Source organism: Dermacentor variabilis, unplaced genomic scaffold (assembly GCF_050947875.1).
Source record: "Dermacentor variabilis isolate Ectoservices unplaced genomic scaffold, ASM5094787v1 scaffold_13, whole genome shotgun sequence".
Classification (NCBI taxonomy): Eukaryota; Metazoa; Arthropoda; class Arachnida; order Ixodida; family Ixodidae; genus Dermacentor; species Dermacentor variabilis.
The window spans coordinates 37822962-37839842 of record NW_027460291.1 but is presented as its reverse complement, the minus strand read 5'-3'; the positions used below and the strand labels follow the sequence as shown (position 1 = coordinate 37839842).

General features: G+C 49.3%; 2 protein-coding genes across 3 annotated transcripts in view; one reads left to right on the top strand and one right to left on the bottom strand.

The window, feature by feature from the left end:
* LOC142566750 (uncharacterized) overlaps positions 1-16881 on the top strand; it is a 236986-nt gene that overhangs the window by 197515 nt on the left and 22590 nt on the right. For both annotated transcript variants that reach the window (XM_075677631.1, XM_075677632.1), the window contains exons 5-8: positions 253-433; positions 11263-12326; positions 13312-13785; positions 16286-16448. In XM_075677631.1, the coding sequence (XP_075533746.1) occupies positions 253-433; positions 11263-12326; positions 13312-13785; positions 16286-16448 (1882 nt within the window). The remainder of the gene's footprint in view (positions 1-252; positions 434-11262; positions 12327-13311; positions 13786-16285; positions 16449-16881) is intronic.
* On the bottom strand, positions 8405-10380 carry LOC142566781 (uncharacterized). Its single transcript, XM_075677669.1, has one exon. The coding sequence runs from the start codon at positions 10361-10363 to the stop codon at positions 8405-8407; it is 1959 nt and encodes a 652-aa protein (XP_075533784.1). The 5' UTR covers positions 10364-10380.

Sequence of the window (16881 nt, the reverse complement as noted above, 5' to 3'; positions counted from 1 at the left end):
TTCACCTACACGAATGATATGGATTGACGTTGTTCCGCAGAATGATTGAAAATGAATGTTTCAAAATAGTTTCCCAGGCCGAACAAATTTATAGTTAACAGCAGTGCGATAAACGGGGGCAGAGGCTAGAACGACAGAGCTCTTGCTTCTTTCTCTGTCCCCTTCTATTGCGCTCTTGTTACTTGTAGACCAGCACCAACTAGCCGAGCTTTGTGTTTCCCTTTAACCGACTCGAGCTCCCTTCGTCCGCAGAGATCCGCGCCTCGCAGTGCCGGGTGCCTCCTCCTCCTGGAAGGACCAGCGCTCTGGTGAACCAGGACAGCGACGGTGACTCCGGCATCGACGGCTCGGTCGACCGGTTCTCGCAGCGGGTCGGGTCCACCTCGTCGGCCGACACCGAGCCCTCGTCGTGCAACGACGGGCCCGTAGAAAGGTGCGTGAGCGCTCGATCGTCCACAGCTTGTCGTTGCGTCACACGTGACCTTAAAGGCCGGAAACATCCCTAGCGTCGTTCGTCCAGTACCCTTGCAGGCTTTTTCGAACCGCAATGAACGAGGGTGCTGCTTCCAACCACGTGCTGGTGACGCTATCCATGGGTGGCTGCCGCACACAAGCGTCGCAGCTGTAAAATTCGTGGTTAGCGCAAGCGATCGTGCCTTCGTTTCTCGTACCCCCGAATGGCACGGCAAGGTTGAGGTATGCGATGGCGCATGCTGAACCACTTATCGAAAGGATCCTCGATAATATGACGAACGCCTGGCGTCTTAAATTCCATTACAGTTTTGCTGAGAGCAAACTACAACTTGTTCCAATGCGCCAAGGTATTGAGTCTCGACGATTCCAGCTACGTGTTATTCTTTCTTCGCTTACTGCGTTACGATGCCATTCTATATATATATATATATATATATATATATATATATATATATATATATATATATATATATATATATATATATCAAGAATCTCTGACTGCACTAATAACCTGACAGGGCGCAAGCATGTTGACTACATAGCCACTAGGCTAATCGCGTGCTATAGGGTACTTGCGCAAAAAACATTTCGACCGTGCTTTGTTCTCTAAAATAGACACTTTATAAAAGCATCTGTTCGCTCAAAATATACCTCTAGCCACATTCCACAAGGTAGAGCGCTACTTTCGCAATAAAAGTGGGGTAAGTCTCTCCAGAATGCTACTTTGCATCAATTAATAAACTTGGTTGTGGCAACTTGTGTAGCCAATAAGGATCTAAAACATATGGCTATGACTTGTTGTGCTAAGCAGCAGATGTAAAAAATAGCGAAGAGGAATAAACGTACTGAAATGAATTGCGAGACTGTGGAACGGATGTACGTGGCTGTTCGGCGGTTGTGAATTATTACTGCATGCAGTAATCTTGACAGACGAAAGTGGCGAAAAAGGTTGGTGTCACTACCGACAAGCAGCACCTGAACAGCAATAACACAGTAATTACAAGAAGGCCACGTGAGTGGGTTTCGAACCCACGTAATCCCGCGTAACAGTAGAAGATTCTACACCTATGCTAAAGGTACTTTTTTTCTTCTTTATTTCTACCTTGGCTACAAGCCTCAAAAGAGTTTGTGATCATAGATCACACTCGTTTTAGGTGTGTCAAAGTATCAAGCATTGTCACCACAGCTTCATCACAGTCATTCGTCTTGTACACGTCACGTACTTTCACAACCATTTCTACAAAATATTCATACACAGATCGGCATTTAACATCACAATGTCTATATGCCAACAGACTACGCCAGACGGCGTGCAGCCCAAGTAAAAAGATAACATCCATCTGTTCAAAATCGCGTTCAGGTGGTAAAAAACGAATGCCGTGTGGATTGATGGCTAGGTCTATCTTTAAAGTTCTCTGTAATATATCCCAAAAGAATATGGTATTATTACAATTAATTAAAACATGTTCGATCGTTTCAGCTTTGTTGCACAGAAAGCATCTACTTCCCCATGGCACATAAATCCCTCTTTCCTCTAACCACGTTTTTAACAGGCAACGTTACCGTGTGAAGCTTGAAGAAAAATGTTTTAATGTTTGCCGATATCCACATATTTTTAACCCTTTTAAGTACGTCTTGCCCAGGCCCTTCATGAAACATTAACCGATACAATGGTCCAATGCTCTTAATGTAATCCTTCATAAGACGCTTTCTTTTAGAGCGCAGCTCTTTGGCGTCCGTTCCTGGGTTTCGCGTCGTCGTCGGCGTTGTCGTCGGCCTCGTAACCAGCTCCGCCCCCCTTTCATCCCCCCAGCGCTAGCAGCGACCGACTGATACCGCTGGATGTCGCTGACGCCGCTAGAGAGTCAAGATAACGTGACTGCATAGAACACCGTCGCCGCCATGCAGAAAGAGGAGGAAAGGGTCCCCCCCCCCCTGTTCTTGTGTGGCGGATAGGGTGCTCTTCAGTTGCCGACGCGCCGGTTATTTCACGTAGGCCCCGGCACGTCAACGAATACGTGACCACCTTCCCACGGCTAGACCTGGTTCTTAGCGCTGCGGAAGCGAGGGTATCATATTGTTTGTGTCGGCATCGGCGGCGTTGTCCCTGAAACCAACTCCGCAGCTGGGGTTGACTCACTATCGGCGTCAGCGGCATCAGTCAGTCGCTGCTATCTCTTCCCTCCTCCCTTTATCGTGTTGTCCGCTTGCTGCGCGCGCTTCTGCCCCCATCGTTTGCCGCTGGGTGTACACGCCGCCCCCCTCCCCCCTCTTCCTGCGAGTCTCCGGTTGTCAAAGCGCCGGCTCGAACTTAATTCCTTTCTTCGCTCCTCCTCCAATGCAACCCCTGTGCGGTGGCAATCAGAGAGCCAGATCGGTGGCGGCGGATCTGTATATGTGCACCGCCCGAGCCGAAATTGCCGCTGCCGTTCGCCCTGTGCGGTGGCAGTCAGAGAGCCAGATCGGTGGCGGCTTGACATAAAGACAAACAGCAATTTCCTAACACTTATGCGGGAGAACATCCCGTTCCTCTAGCTCGTAACGCGTCCCACGGCTGTGACAACCTCGCGAGGCACTTGTATAGATCTCGTCTTTGAGAATCAAGCATTGGTGTACCAAGTCGAATATATATGAGTCTATTTCTCCGACCACAAAGCTTCCTTCATGACTGTCAAGAACTGTTAGTGGAGTCTTTGTTAAAGGAATACGTGTGAAAAATAAAAAAAAATTCTGTGATAGCGCATACATGTGTTGCTCGATTTCTTTGCCTCAATCTATCGAAAAGGTGAAACAGCTTATTTGCTGCGCTCAAATTTCGCATTAGGAAGTAACGTAATCGTCGGTAATTTTTACATGGGAGAACTACTCAAAGGAAAATCTTGCCCCAAGGAATAGATAGGACGTCAAAACTTCGCAGCAAGAACCTTGAAATTGTGTAATGAGTGCCAATGGTTGAAGAAATGAAAAAAAAAAATGCGCATAGAAACTGTTAACGTGGTTTGAAAAAAAAAAGCAATGAAACGGGTCTCTTTCGTCCCTTATCGATATGAAACGTGATACAAATTGCTGAAGAAACAAATGGCACACTGACAGTGACCAGCGGCTGTACTTGTGTTATAAATGTGTGACTTAAAATTGATAAGACCCCTCTCGTACGATTCCTATTTATTTTTGCGTTTGCGAAGACCAGTCCTTGCACATTCCTTGCACCAGTCCTTGCATCTTCAACTCTAACCGTTTATTTATAACGTATTTAATGCTTACAGTCACGTGTAAGCGCCACTTTCGTCAGAAAAGAGAGCACTCAACCGCGCTGGAATCGATTGCCATCTAAGTGAGGTACTAATCTTACATTCTCTCATGATTGGACTGGAATCTGCCTAGAGTATACACTATTTTAAGCAGACGAAGCAGCAACAAAGTATGAGTTTCTAGGGACAACGGCCGTGTATGCCTTTAAATGTGCGCAGAAGCGAGACGTTTCACACGACACCGTGTTATAATATACGTACTACATAATAACGAGGTTTTTATTAATGTTTTTCTTATTGACATAACTTTATCGCACATTTTTTGTGCAGAAGAGCCTAGAGAGAACTGCGCGTAAGAGACAAAGCAAGCGATACAAGTTTTACGTCTGTTTCTGGGAGAAACTGAAGGCGACGAGCGATCAGCTGTTAGGCGTTGCGCTTTTCCGATTCGGGTTAGTTGAGATTTCAGTAAATGCGCGGATCGGAGTTCAGGCATCGACATACTTGTAACTGCGAAATCTAGTAGCAGCAGCTGCAACACGGATGGTTTACCACCCATCGCTCAAGCAAGTCGCTAGCACTTTTATGCTTCACCGCATCGCATAATTCAAGTGCGTCCAGGCCAACTCGTAAACGCGTGCGAACAAATACCGACAAAAGTGTAGCGACCGCCGCCAGCACGGCTTTTAAAATTGACGCCTGCACAATATTTAGCGTTGCACCATCATTTCTGGTAACCATATGAAAAAGTTTAGCCATTAAACATCGGACGACTACTACGTTTGTTCTGCAGTACGACTGCAGAAGTGAGCAGCTTAAAACACACATTGTCCCGTTGTAGCAATGGGGAAGAACCACACAGTATCGAAACAGTAAACCATGAAAATTTTGGTGGGCGAACTCGTGCCTAGAAAACAAGGAACACTTAAGAGGAAGCTTTAGCTCGAGTGCTCCTATCTAAATACATGTAAAAGGAGAATTCGTTTTTCTCAGCAACCACTGCACCAAATTTGACGAGGTTTTTGTTGCATTTAAAAGAAAAACTTAAAATCTAGTGACTGTTGGTTTCGAATTTTTGAGTTAGGTCGTCAATCTTTTAATAAAAATTGGCGAAAATCAAAACTTTTCAAAAAACGAAACTATCAAGTTTACAACTCTGTAACTCAACCACTAAGAATGATAATACAATTCTGTGAATTGCATCTAAAAGTACATCCATAGCGGACAAAATTGATATGTTACACATGAATACAAAAAAATTTAATCATAGGGAAATACAACTTTTGTAAAACCGTTATAACCAACGTAACAAATTCATGTAAGATGTAAGATGACATATTGAATTTGTCCGCTTTGAATGATCTAATGGATGCCGTTTACAGAACCACGATATCAGTTCTTGATGCATAGCTATCAATTTGGAAACTTCGTGCTTCTATTTTTTTCAAACGGTCAAATATTTGAAAATCGTTTTAAGAAAATTCAAGCCCTAAATCGAAATTCCGCTTCCAACAGTCACTAGAATTTAACTTTCTCTTTCAAATGCAACAAATTTCATCAAAATCGATCCAGGGGTTATCTCATAAAAACGTTTTTTGCGTTTTACATGTATTTGAATAGGCCGCGTCGGAGTTGGGCCCGAGCTAAAGCTTCCTCTTAAAGCACAACAGTAGCGACGAGCACAGTCACCGGCCGCCGAAATCTGGCCTACGGTTGAAGTGCGTGGGACTCATCGTACATTCCAGCCTAATTGCTGGTGTTTGTGGGCGTTCCGGAACGTACGCCACAATTCGACAAGATTGACACTACTACGCAAGAACAGCGACAACATAAAAAATGTTCCTGTACTTGTAGGCACATCTTCTGCCGAATGACAAATTTATTGATAGGTCGCGGAAAAGAGTCACCGGAAAAAGATTCACAATGTAACGTGTCAATATCGTGGCAGTTCCTCCACAAGAAACTTGCCCATTAAAACAATTCAGGCAACTAACTTGGAGGCTCCTCATACACAACCGGAAAAAATACGGGATCGTAGCTCGGATTGCATGACTTATCAGGCGTGCGATTACCGACGATAGTGGCGGCTACAAACATCTGTGCGCACGGGAATCCCAGTCACCAGTGCCGTCGCACCTGAAAAGCGTGAAGCACGGGAACCTTAAAGATAGCATCTGCGAGGCGATCGTTGATTCTCACTAACTAATGTAACCTGTAGGGCTGTAGGTGTGCGGGGGCTTACCTCTGCCTACGAACTAAGCGGATCCACGTTTGGCGCGGCGTTCACGAAAGTGGACCCGCGCTGGGAATCTTAAGAAATGCACCGGTTCTGGCGCGTTTTTTGTGTTCGCAGGGGTCTTCGCACAACCCACGACACAACACATCTACATGGACTCGGTAGAATTCGGCATTTTCGCGTGCAACACAAACGACGCGATGAAAACACGCCGCGCAAAGCAGTGACGCAGCCTTCGGGCCGTGCGGTGTGACCCCAGGCTATCCCACGAGGTGGCGCCACCTGTTAAGTTGTCCCGCGCTAATAGGCGCCTATGTTCCTACGTTTCAACCCAGTTGGGTCACATACGCACAGGTTCTGTGCCGTCTTGTTCTACTCACTTGTATTTTTATTCTTTCTTGCCCTGCAGGTGTATCGACTGTAACCATATTCCTGCATCTCTCACTGCCATTCCGGACGCATAAAGTTTCAAGCCCGCTTTATACCACGCCAGTTGGTGAATCTTGCGTGTTATCTTTCTGGCCGCCTGTATCTTTCTGCATTTGCTCTTGTTCTCTTCTAGCACTGATTTCTGTAGTGCCTAGGGGCCTTGAAAGTATGGCTAATAAATAAATAATCAAGAAAAAAATAAGGAGCAATTGAGAATACTGAATGAATGCGTATTTTTTGTATTAGTTCTTTCTGACTCGGCATCAGAGGAGGTGCGTTCTAGTGGGCCTCCAGCATATATAGTCGTCGCGAATGACTGCGCTTTCAAATACTCCAAGCGATAATGCCTGCTTTTGAATGTGATGCTTATGGTTTTAATGGGCATATCTTGATTCACACATGGTGCTGCTGACGAAAACGTATTCACGTTTCTCGCACGATTGCAGGAGGAGCAACTATGCATTGAATACTAGGAGGCCTTTTACTGTTGGATCTCGATCTAGCCGTGAGCTAATGGAACATTCTGAAAGATATCAGCATTTGAGCATGGCACATGTGGCGACAGTGTGTGGTCTCAGTGAGAATACAGTTTTGACTATGTAATAGTGTGAATTTTCTCGAGACTATGAAATATTGCGGGTTCAAGAAGGAAAAAATGCCGGTACGGAGGCAGAGTTTTTGCATAGCTTCGGTGGAAAGTCTTCAGTGGTATAGCTCATTTTATGTAGTGTCTGAGAGCATTAGATGGGCCACTTGCTTGAAGGCCGCTGTTTTTGATGCGTTGCACACTAGTTCATTCCAATGGCGCGTTCCTTCGACTCATTGTTTTACTCAACTGGGCCGCTCCAGCTAATTGTCTATCGCACAAATTGAACGGGACCGTTTGTGTATCACAATAACCTTCCGTATTCCAGTTGACCATCGACAAGTGGTCCTGCGAATAGAAATTTAAATATACGTCGCAGAACTTGACTGCTTCTGGGGGCTTAAAACCCAAGTCGCTGGTCGTGTCAAAGAGTTGATAGAGATGTCTGAGTAGAAAAAATACAGCGGGCGTGGAGAATGAGGGCTCCGTAGACTTGAGCCAAGACACGCGCAAGGTTTGGCGAAGCTGCACCGTCGTCGCGAGCAGACACGGCGATAGACGGCCGGCGTGTCTCGCGGAGGCGTCGTTTCTAGGGGGCGAAATTTATGGCCCATAGATGCTCTGGTGTTTCCCAGGCCTTTGTTAGGGGTTGGCCGGACGTGCGCTGTGTTTTCTTGCCGTGGACTGACAGGTGAACCGACAGCTTCGTCTTCCGGGTTCCGGTGACAAGCACCCGCATCACCACTAGTGTCGCCGTGTTAGGAAGCAGAGAACGAAAGGGCGGCAAGAAAGACGCGTTCGGCGGGCAAGTCGCCGTGACGCCGGTGTGGGAAACGCGCAGTTGCTGCGCGCTTTTATGGCGCATCCCGCGTAGACGGTCGAGCAAGCGCAGGCGAGATACGTCACGCTCATTCCTGCCGATGAACGGGCGAGTCTGAAGCTTCGGAATCGGTTACGTTTATGTCACGCTAACTTTGAGACAAGCATCTGAAAATTAAAACTATATTATAGGGTTTTACTCGCCAAAACCACTTTCTGATTATGAGGCACGCGGTAGTAGAGGTCTCCGGAAATTTCGACCACCTGGGGATCTTCTGGGCACCTAAATCTAAGTACACGGGTGTTTTCGCATTTCGCCCACATCAAAATGCGGCCGCCGTGGCCGGGATTCGATCCCGCGACCTTGTGCTCAGCAGCCCAACACTGAGCTACCACGGCGGGTGATCTGAAAATGAGGAAAACTTCAAGTTTAACGAGCTTTCGTTCCTCTTTAACCTTCTTGGTAACTGATCATTCTACCTTAAAAAAAATGAAATTATTAGCAGTTTCAATCAGGCATGGTATTTATACTCAGCGCAGTTAATTTCTAGGGAATGAATGAAAAAACTTTATTTTCACAAAGAAGGTATACCGGCGAAGGTGGAGCCCTCAGTCCAGGGCCCCAGTGGCCTCTGCCATCTTGCTAGCTCTGTCGATCAGCTTGAGCTGTTCTTCAGGCTTCGAGCAGGATAGCGCAGCCTCCCACTGCTCCGGTGTTGGTGTTTTGTGTACTGGCGCTACCTTTGGCTTTTGGCAGGCCCATGTAACGTGGTAAAGCGTTGCGTGTTCACCGCATAGCGGGCATTTATTGTCGTATGTTGACGGATAGATTTTGCTGAGCAGACTCAGATTGGGGTATGTATTAGTCTGCAGTTGTCTCCAGGCAACCGACTGCTCTCTACTAAGGTCTTTGTGGGGAGGGGGGTAGATCCTCCTTAGGGCTCTTTGGTTTTCTAAAATTGCTCCATAGCGTCTGGTGACTGTGTCCGGTTCCCCGTCGTGGTGCGCCCCCCGGTTGGCGTATGCTCGGGCGTTGGCGTCGGCACGCTGGTTCCCTGTCACAGTCTCATGACCTGGTGTCCACGTAATGAAGCATCTCGAAAAGGTTATTTTTCTCGTCTTGAGTATGCGGATGGCCGCAGTGGATATGCGTCCACTGCTGTACCTTCTGCACGCTTCTTGCGAGTCCGTAAGTATTGTTGTAGTGGCCTCTTCGCCCTTGTGGGTGATGGCGAGTGCGATTGCCGCTTCCTCAGCCTCCAGGATGTTGTTGCCTTTGATCGAAGCGCAATTGATTTCTCTAAGCTGGTGATCAACAACGCTGACTACCGCCCCGGAGTGCTCTTTGTATGTGGTCGCGTCGACGTATAACACGTCTTTTCTCGCCGAGAAATATCTGTTGTGTGCTTCTGATCTTGCCTTTCTTCTGGCCTTGTGTAATTTAGGGTGCATGTTTCTCGGTATCGGGCTAACCTCAATGATCTCTCGAATCTCTTTAGGTATGCTTTCCGTGCTGTTAATTTCTCTGCAAGCATCTCTCATACCCAGTATCTTCAGCGTGTTCCTGCCCGTTGGAGTCAGCATGAGTCTCATTTTCTGCGCGAGAAGGTGAGCTTCGATGTGTTCTTGCACTGTGTTGTTTATGCCCAATTGAAGGAATTTCTCCGTCGAGGTGTTGACCGGTAGTCCGAGAGCGCATTTGTAAGCTTTCCTAAGGATTGCCTCTAATTGTTCTTTTTCCTGCTCGAGCGGTGTTTGGTAGGGGACACTGTATACAATCCTACTGATCACGAGGGCCTGTATTAGCCTACATGTGTCCTCTTCTTTCATACCTCGCCGTCTGTTTGAGATTCTTGCGATCATCCTTGTGATCTGAGCTGTAGTGTTTGCCAGCTGTCTGATTGTGTGGTCCACACGACAGTTGCTCTGTATCCACATGCCAAGGATCTTAACTTGGGATACCTCCGGAATCTTCTTCCCCCCTATGAAGATGTCTATGGAGTTTTGCAGATTGTATCCTCTTCTGTAGACTCTGAGCACCTCGGATTTCTCCGGGGAGCAGACAAGCCCGCAGTGTTCAGTGTATGCATGGACTGTATCTGCTGCGCTCTGCAAAAGGTCTTGTTTTTCTCCTAAGGATCCCTTGGTCACCCAGATTGTGACGTCGTCGGCGTATATGGCATGCCTGAGCCCTTCAATTTTTTCGAGCTTCCGTGCTAACCCGATCATAACAATGTTAAAAAGCGTAGGGGATATCACAGAGCCTTGCGGTGTTCCCTTTTTGGGCATGTTGAAGGTGTCAGTCCTGATGCCTCCTATACCAATGGTGGCGGATCTGTCACTGAGGAAAGCTCTGACGTAGTTGTGTATTCTCTGCCCGCAACCAATGTTGCTGAGACCCTCCAGCACAGCCCTATGACTTACATTGTCGAAGGCCGCCTTAAGATCGAGTGCAAGCAAGATATTTTCTCCATATTTCGGGATGGTAGTAAGTACCTCCTCCTTAATCTGCAGGAGGATGTCTTGCGTTGAGAGGCATTTTCTGAATCCAAACATAGTGTGTGGCATGAGCTCGTTATCCTCTAGGTGGGTCTCTAACCTCTGAAGCACAATTCTCTCGTATACTTTTCCCAAGCAGGACGTTAGCGAAATGGGTCGCAGGTTTTCCAGGCGGGGAGTCTTTCCGGACTTCGGAATCATAACTATTTCCGCATGTCTCCAGTCGTCCGGGATAGTCCCCTGTTCCCAGTGTTTATTTACGAATTCTGTAAATCGTTTGATGGAGTTTTCGTCCAGGTTCCTTATCATGGCGTTGGTGATGCCATCCTTGCCTGGCGTGGTGTTCTTTGTGGCAGACATCACAGCGTGTCTTACTTCTGCTATGGTAATGGGTTCATCTAGAGCGGGATTTGCTTCGCCCGTGTATGCCAAGCTGCAGTCGACGTCCGTTGTATCCCCAATGTAGCGCTGCTTGATGTTCTTCAGCATTTCCCGGTCTGTGCCTTGGAATCGGTGCGCGATCCGTTGGGTCGTTTTACGATTTTCGGACTTGGTCATGGTTGGGTCTATAAGACTCCTTAGCAAGGCCCATGTCTTTTTCCAGCCCAGGGTCCCCTGTAGCTCGTTGCATTTTTGGTCCCAGTTGCGCCCTGCGAGTTCTGTCGCATACTCTTCGGCTTGTCTGGTGACCTCAACGATTTTTAGTCTGAGTTTTCTGTTGTGCTTCTGCCGCCTCCATCTTCTTAGTAGCCCCCGTCGGGCGTCCCATAGGTGTAAAAGATGCTTATTCACCTCGGGTGTATATCTGCCGCATGGGCAAAGTTCGTTGTGAATACTCTTTCCTTGAGAATGTCCAACGCGAGTATACACTTCCTATATGTAATGCACTTCATATATTCAGGACCCCAAAACTGCCACGACGACGGTAAGGCACACTTCAACATTCAGTGTGTTTTCTTTCACCGCAGGCGTCAGCTGCACGAGACCTCTAGCGGTGGCAACGACGGAGGCTCCAGGACCTCGTATGTCGCGGGGCCCCCGCGGGTGCACTTCGACGAGGGCCTACCGTTCTCGGAGCAGCACATGCGCCGCTCCTGCAGGCAGCTCATGGCCGCCCTGTACGCGTCCTCTTCATCGACACGAGCAGGGCAGCTGGACCCTCGCTCCGCGGGACGGTACCGAAGTTTCTCCCTGCCCGTGCGCGCCTTTGAAGAGGACGAATTGTGCGCTTTCAAGAGGCTTTCTGTGCCCGCTGCCCGCACGCTGCCTTCGAGCTTCGGCGTCGACGGCAGAAACGCCTCCTCTCACGTGAAGTTGTCGGTCGCTCCGACGGTTGACGCAGACGACGTTTTGGCACCGAGGCCTCCCGTTGCGGTCATAACCGACTGGCCAAGCTGTCGTCGATCGTCACTTCCGCCGGTAACGGATTCTAGCAAGTCCAGTTCCTCCTTCGCGTTGCCACCGGCAGACTCGAACAACTCTCATCGGCTCGGTCACGACGTGCCAGTGTCTGCGCCCAACGAATCGACACCGTCTACGAGCAAGCACCCCGCCTACTGCATATCCGCAACGTTCAAGAGCTCCAAGGGAATCCCTTCAGCGTCTTCGCTGAAGGATGCCGCCTGTGGCGCACCGGTGAACGCCAACTGCCCTGCCCGCAGTATTTTGGGCTCGGCCCAGTATACAAAGGAAGCTGCTTTCACGAATGGACAATATTTGCACGACAAAGCCCGGCAGGAGCACCGGTCAATTGATGGAACGAGCCGTGACTCGGACGGCACGAACCCTAGCCGCTGTGAGGGATTGACAAATAATAGGTGCTCAGGGGAGGCACACATTTCGGAGCTGAGGCGAACGACAACCTGCGACCTGAGGGCCGCCCAGCCGGTCCGTACGGCGCCCAGGGAAGCCGTGGTGACCCGGGTGCAGCCTACTCGGCCCGTTTCTAGTCACTCGACGACGACGTCGTCATTGTCGGGCTCCAAGCCCAAGACCACACTGCCGCCCAAGGCGCTGCCGCTTTCCTTGCCGGGTGAGGAGGCTACATGTTCCGCCTTCCCGTAATACATGCATTGTTACAATCCCAGAGAGTCGTAACTAGGAGTTAGGGGCAACAAACAGGGTCGTTAGCCGCCACGAGCTGAAAACAGGTGCGGTTTCTATGGCAAAGCGTATTCCTGGCGAATAAATTATCACGGAAGCTATGTTTCGTACACACGGTATATGAAAAATCCCGGGGGTGATATAGATACGCGCTTATTGGCCCCTCGTCCCGCATACATCAGCTGTAATGTTTTTCTTTCTTTTTCGGTATAAAACACGTTGCGAATTACGAGCTATCTTTGAATTGCGAGTATTATCTGAGGAAATGATTGACATTTCGGAGTGTTCTTGCACAATTAAAAGTGATTTGGGAAGAAAGTGACGATGTAGGTTAGAATATTGCAGGAATTTTACGAACGTCAAGTTCTTCGCTTTCAGCTCCTCGTATGAGTCTGTCTCGAAACCTGAAAAATGTCTTCCAAAACCGTTATGCTCGTAACACAATCACAATATCAAACGCCTTGTGATGATCATGCATATATAAGACTGTTGGTGAGCCCGCATGCTCAGCGATCGCGCTGTGACCGAACGCTTTCAGAATATGGAGGTCAAGCTCACTGATAAAATGCGCATGAGTTAAGCAGGTCAATCGGCACAGCTTACGTATTACCTGCACGGGCTGCTCTGCGTCACTGATTGCGTAAATTTGAATATTAGAGATCACGGGGCGCCGCGTGGTGGCGGAATGACCGCCCAGTGCTCGAATGTGTTGGTGATTGATTATTCCGGCACAATTTTAGTCACGATAGTGTAATTTCTTCTCACAACCTTTTTGAGGACACGGTAAAAAAAATATCTATGAAACGTTCCATCTTGTCATTGTTGTTCGTTCAGGTTTTAGTCTATCCACTTTCTTTTTAATATGTGCGCAAATGCTTGTTCTCCGTAAGCTGACGTCCTCCGTCTCTCAACAGGGATGCCGCCGAAGAGCTCTGCCGCGAGCCGGGGCTCATCCGCCCCGGACAGCGGAGCGATGCGCGTGCTGTTCGCGCGGCCCGCGGCTGTGGTTCCGGACGTGCAGCCTCTGGTGTCGCACGACGAACCGCCGCCGTCGGCTGTTCGCGCCGTGCGGTCGCCGAGCGCCCGACGCTCCTTCTTGAGCGCAGCACGCCCGTGCACGCCGCCGACGGGGCACTGCTCGCGTCGAGACGACGCGGCGCTCGCCAGGGTGGTCGCCAACGGAGTCCGTGGATCGCTGCTCCTGGCCAAGAGCAACAAAAGCTCCGACGACCTGGGCCGTTCCGGCGGCCCGCAGAGCCCGTGCTGCGCTCCTCGCGAGGCGCCTAGCTGTTTCGCGGGCGCTTCCCAGGCGTTGACGGCCGACGCCTCACCCAAGAGCACCAGCCTGCCAACGCTCGTGCACCAGGGGGTCACTCTGAACAGCAAAGGTGAATTGGCGTGGAAGGAATCGTAGTTGACTGGCCCATTGGCAGTAGTCTCTCGGCTAGAGCAGCGCCGAACGGTATAGCAGAGAAAGCCGGCAGCGGCGCTTGTAAACGGTTCTTCACTCTAAGAAAAAAAGGACTAAAAGGGGTAGGGAGGTTAGTCCTTTTGGGGACTAACTGATTTGCCACAACCATTAGTCCTTTTGGGGACGAACTGACATGGGATGAACTGTTACTCCCCATGCGCTTACTCCTTCGGGGACTAACAGTTGCCCCTGCCCGATGGTCCTCAAGGGAGTAACTGTAATTCGTTCCGATGCTCCGCAAAGGTGTAATTAATTAAAATAGGCATTTATACCCTAATAAAAAAATTATAATGAGCTGAAAAAGAAAACGTGCCCGACAGCAGGATTCGAACTCACGTCCTCTCGCTCACAAGTCAGGTACTCTAACCATTTCACCACGCCGCTTGCTTGGCAAGACGGGCTATTTCGACAAGGTTAAGCATGGGAACGCAAGTGCGGCAATATAAAAGTGACTGTATTTTGTGCAAGCTATGCAGTCAGAGTCTAACGTTGAGTGTACTTGCAACCATAAGCGACTGCGAAAAGAAATCAGCCCGAGTATTTTTAGGGTGATTTAAACTGAGGCAAACGGGGCACCGAAGACGACAGAGATGGGCAATTTCTCTGTCGCTTAGCGCGTGCCGTTTGAGCTACACATCTCTTCAGTTCGCAACCTCCTTGGAACGGAAGGAACTTAGGTACTATAGACCAAGAAAATCTAGCCGTCTATCAGTGACTTGCGCGTTTAATGTGTATCGCTCACTTATGGGGTGCGCACGAAGGGCATGCCTCTTCACATTCCAGTTTTAAGTTTCACGTAATTTTCTCACGAAGAGGCAAGGCGCTGCTTTGCATGTAGTTCAATAGACAATGCACGAACTTCGAACCATTCACGATTTATAGACAATACCGTTTTCGCCGCATCGCTCCATGACACGGACGAAAACAGCTAAGTGCCTGGGGAGTAACTGTTGCCGTTCGTCCTCCCATTGCTCTCTTTCCGAGCAGGGACTAAACACTTACTCTCCGAAATTTGCACACGGCCCGCACATTCATGCAGTTAGTCCTTTGAGGGACGAAAGCGCCCTTTTTAGGACTAACGGCGCAGTTACTCCCGTTTTCCCCGGGATTTTTCTTAGAGTGTTGTTTCGCGGAGGCTATGTAGTCGAGGGGAGAAAGACTCGAACCACGATTTTGCTACATAGGGACAAGCGCATAGTGGGAACTCTCTTTCACTCGACATCGCGGGTCAGGTGAAAGAACAGCTGTGCTGTGGCCGGCGGTTTGGCCGATAAGATAGCATTGTGCGGCCTGAATAGGGCGTTGCGTGCGTCCGCTACTGACGCGGCCTAATCGGCAGCATCCGCTTGCACATTCATACTGTTCACCATCGCTCGTACGGCGGGCGTTTGCCCCAGTGGCTGTATCGTGGACCGCCTTTCCTCTACCTGCCGGCAAATTACGTACTACTCGGCACTGGGAACTTTCTCACCGTTTTAGTTGCCGCGTGCCCACACGTTGTCCGTGTCTCCATACGCCGACTCATCTGGTACCGCGGATCTATCGGTGAGTTATTATTCTGCTGAGATGAGCTCTTTTTTTCCCGCGTCCAGCGTACGCGCTGCTCTAGCTACGGATTACGCATGTGTCTTGCCACATGAGCTGTGCGAAATGCGAGCATGCAACGTGGAAAAACCGCTGTCCGAAGCCAACAGTTAGTGCGGCGATTGTAAGCGCTTTGTGGTTGTCAAATGCGCTTTTCTGTTATCCCATGTGGTTCAGCTTGCACTACAACGATATATAGAAGATGGTAATCTTGGTGCGCTGCGGACAGATATCGGCCCGGCGACCTGAAACCACACGTGAGGGTGCTTTCAAGTCGTTGTGTCGAGTATGCATGTTCACTAATTGACGCTTCTGCGTTTTGGTCTGGGCCGCGTCCGTACGGCGTGTTTCAAAACGTCAAGGATTCACATCTGTCTTTCTTTTTTTCCGACCTAGTGATTTGACACATTGAGATATAAACGCGCGCCTTCATCCCGACCACTCTATTTCAGATAAATATTCGAGCAAATTTACGCGCTAGCGCGGGAATACAACACTCTGGCAGCGTATTGTAGCGGCGGATTTCACGGTTAGCGAGTCGCAGAAGGTAGCGAAGACCCCTCCTTGCAGACGTGCGACGCGTGCTAATCCTGCTTTCGACGTCATGCGCAGCTGTCGGAGTGTTTCCAAAGCGCTCGCTCACTCGCGCGTTCTCCCGAACTGGGCATCGCCGGGCGTATAGTCGCCGCGCCAAACGTGGTGGTAACTTACCCGGTGACCCCGCCATTGGCGGTGGACATGAGTTGCGTTTCATTGTGCGACGATTCAGAGCGAAGCACCCGCAAGGTTGCGGAATATGGTCGCTGACCGCAGAGCGCGGCAACGGCTCGCAGGTCCAGCGAAGGTGGTCAAAGGCGGCGTGGAGTACGCCGTGGTGACGCGCAAGCCTTCGTACCACCATGCGGTGCTCTCCCCGATCCCGCGCATCACCAGCTCGCCATGCGTCATGGACGAGACCGAGCCACCGCTGCCACCCCGCAAGTGCATGCACAAGAGGTGAGTCGCGATGGCCCGTTGCTTTCCGCGCTGCTTGCGCGCCTTGAACACGGCACGGCGGGGAAAATGTTACGCAGTTGTTATGCATACGACTGCGCTAGTGCTGGGCTTCAGCTTTTCGAATGTAACGTGCACCCTAAAGCAAATAATTACAAAAATTAAATAGTGCAAATGTTCGATAAGCTAGCTGGATATTCCATTTTTTTTATTCAGGTAAATTAGTATTTTCTAGCAATGCTCCAATCATCAATTGATTGAGCAACAACAACAACAACAACAACAAAAATAGCACTGCAACACCTTCGTTTCCGCCTAGTATGGGCGTTTACAACTTGAGACTCGTAAGTTACGTACTTAAAAAGCGCTGCATTGCATAGCAGCTATGGACACCAGGATTACTGTAGAGTCAAGATGGAGTGGTGAATTACGCTTG

Excerpts from the sequence above, each read along its gene's own strand:
- LOC142566781 (XM_075677669.1), bottom strand. The coding sequence starts at position 10,363 with ATGCCACACACTATGTTTGGATTCAGAAAATGCCTCTCAACGCAAGAC.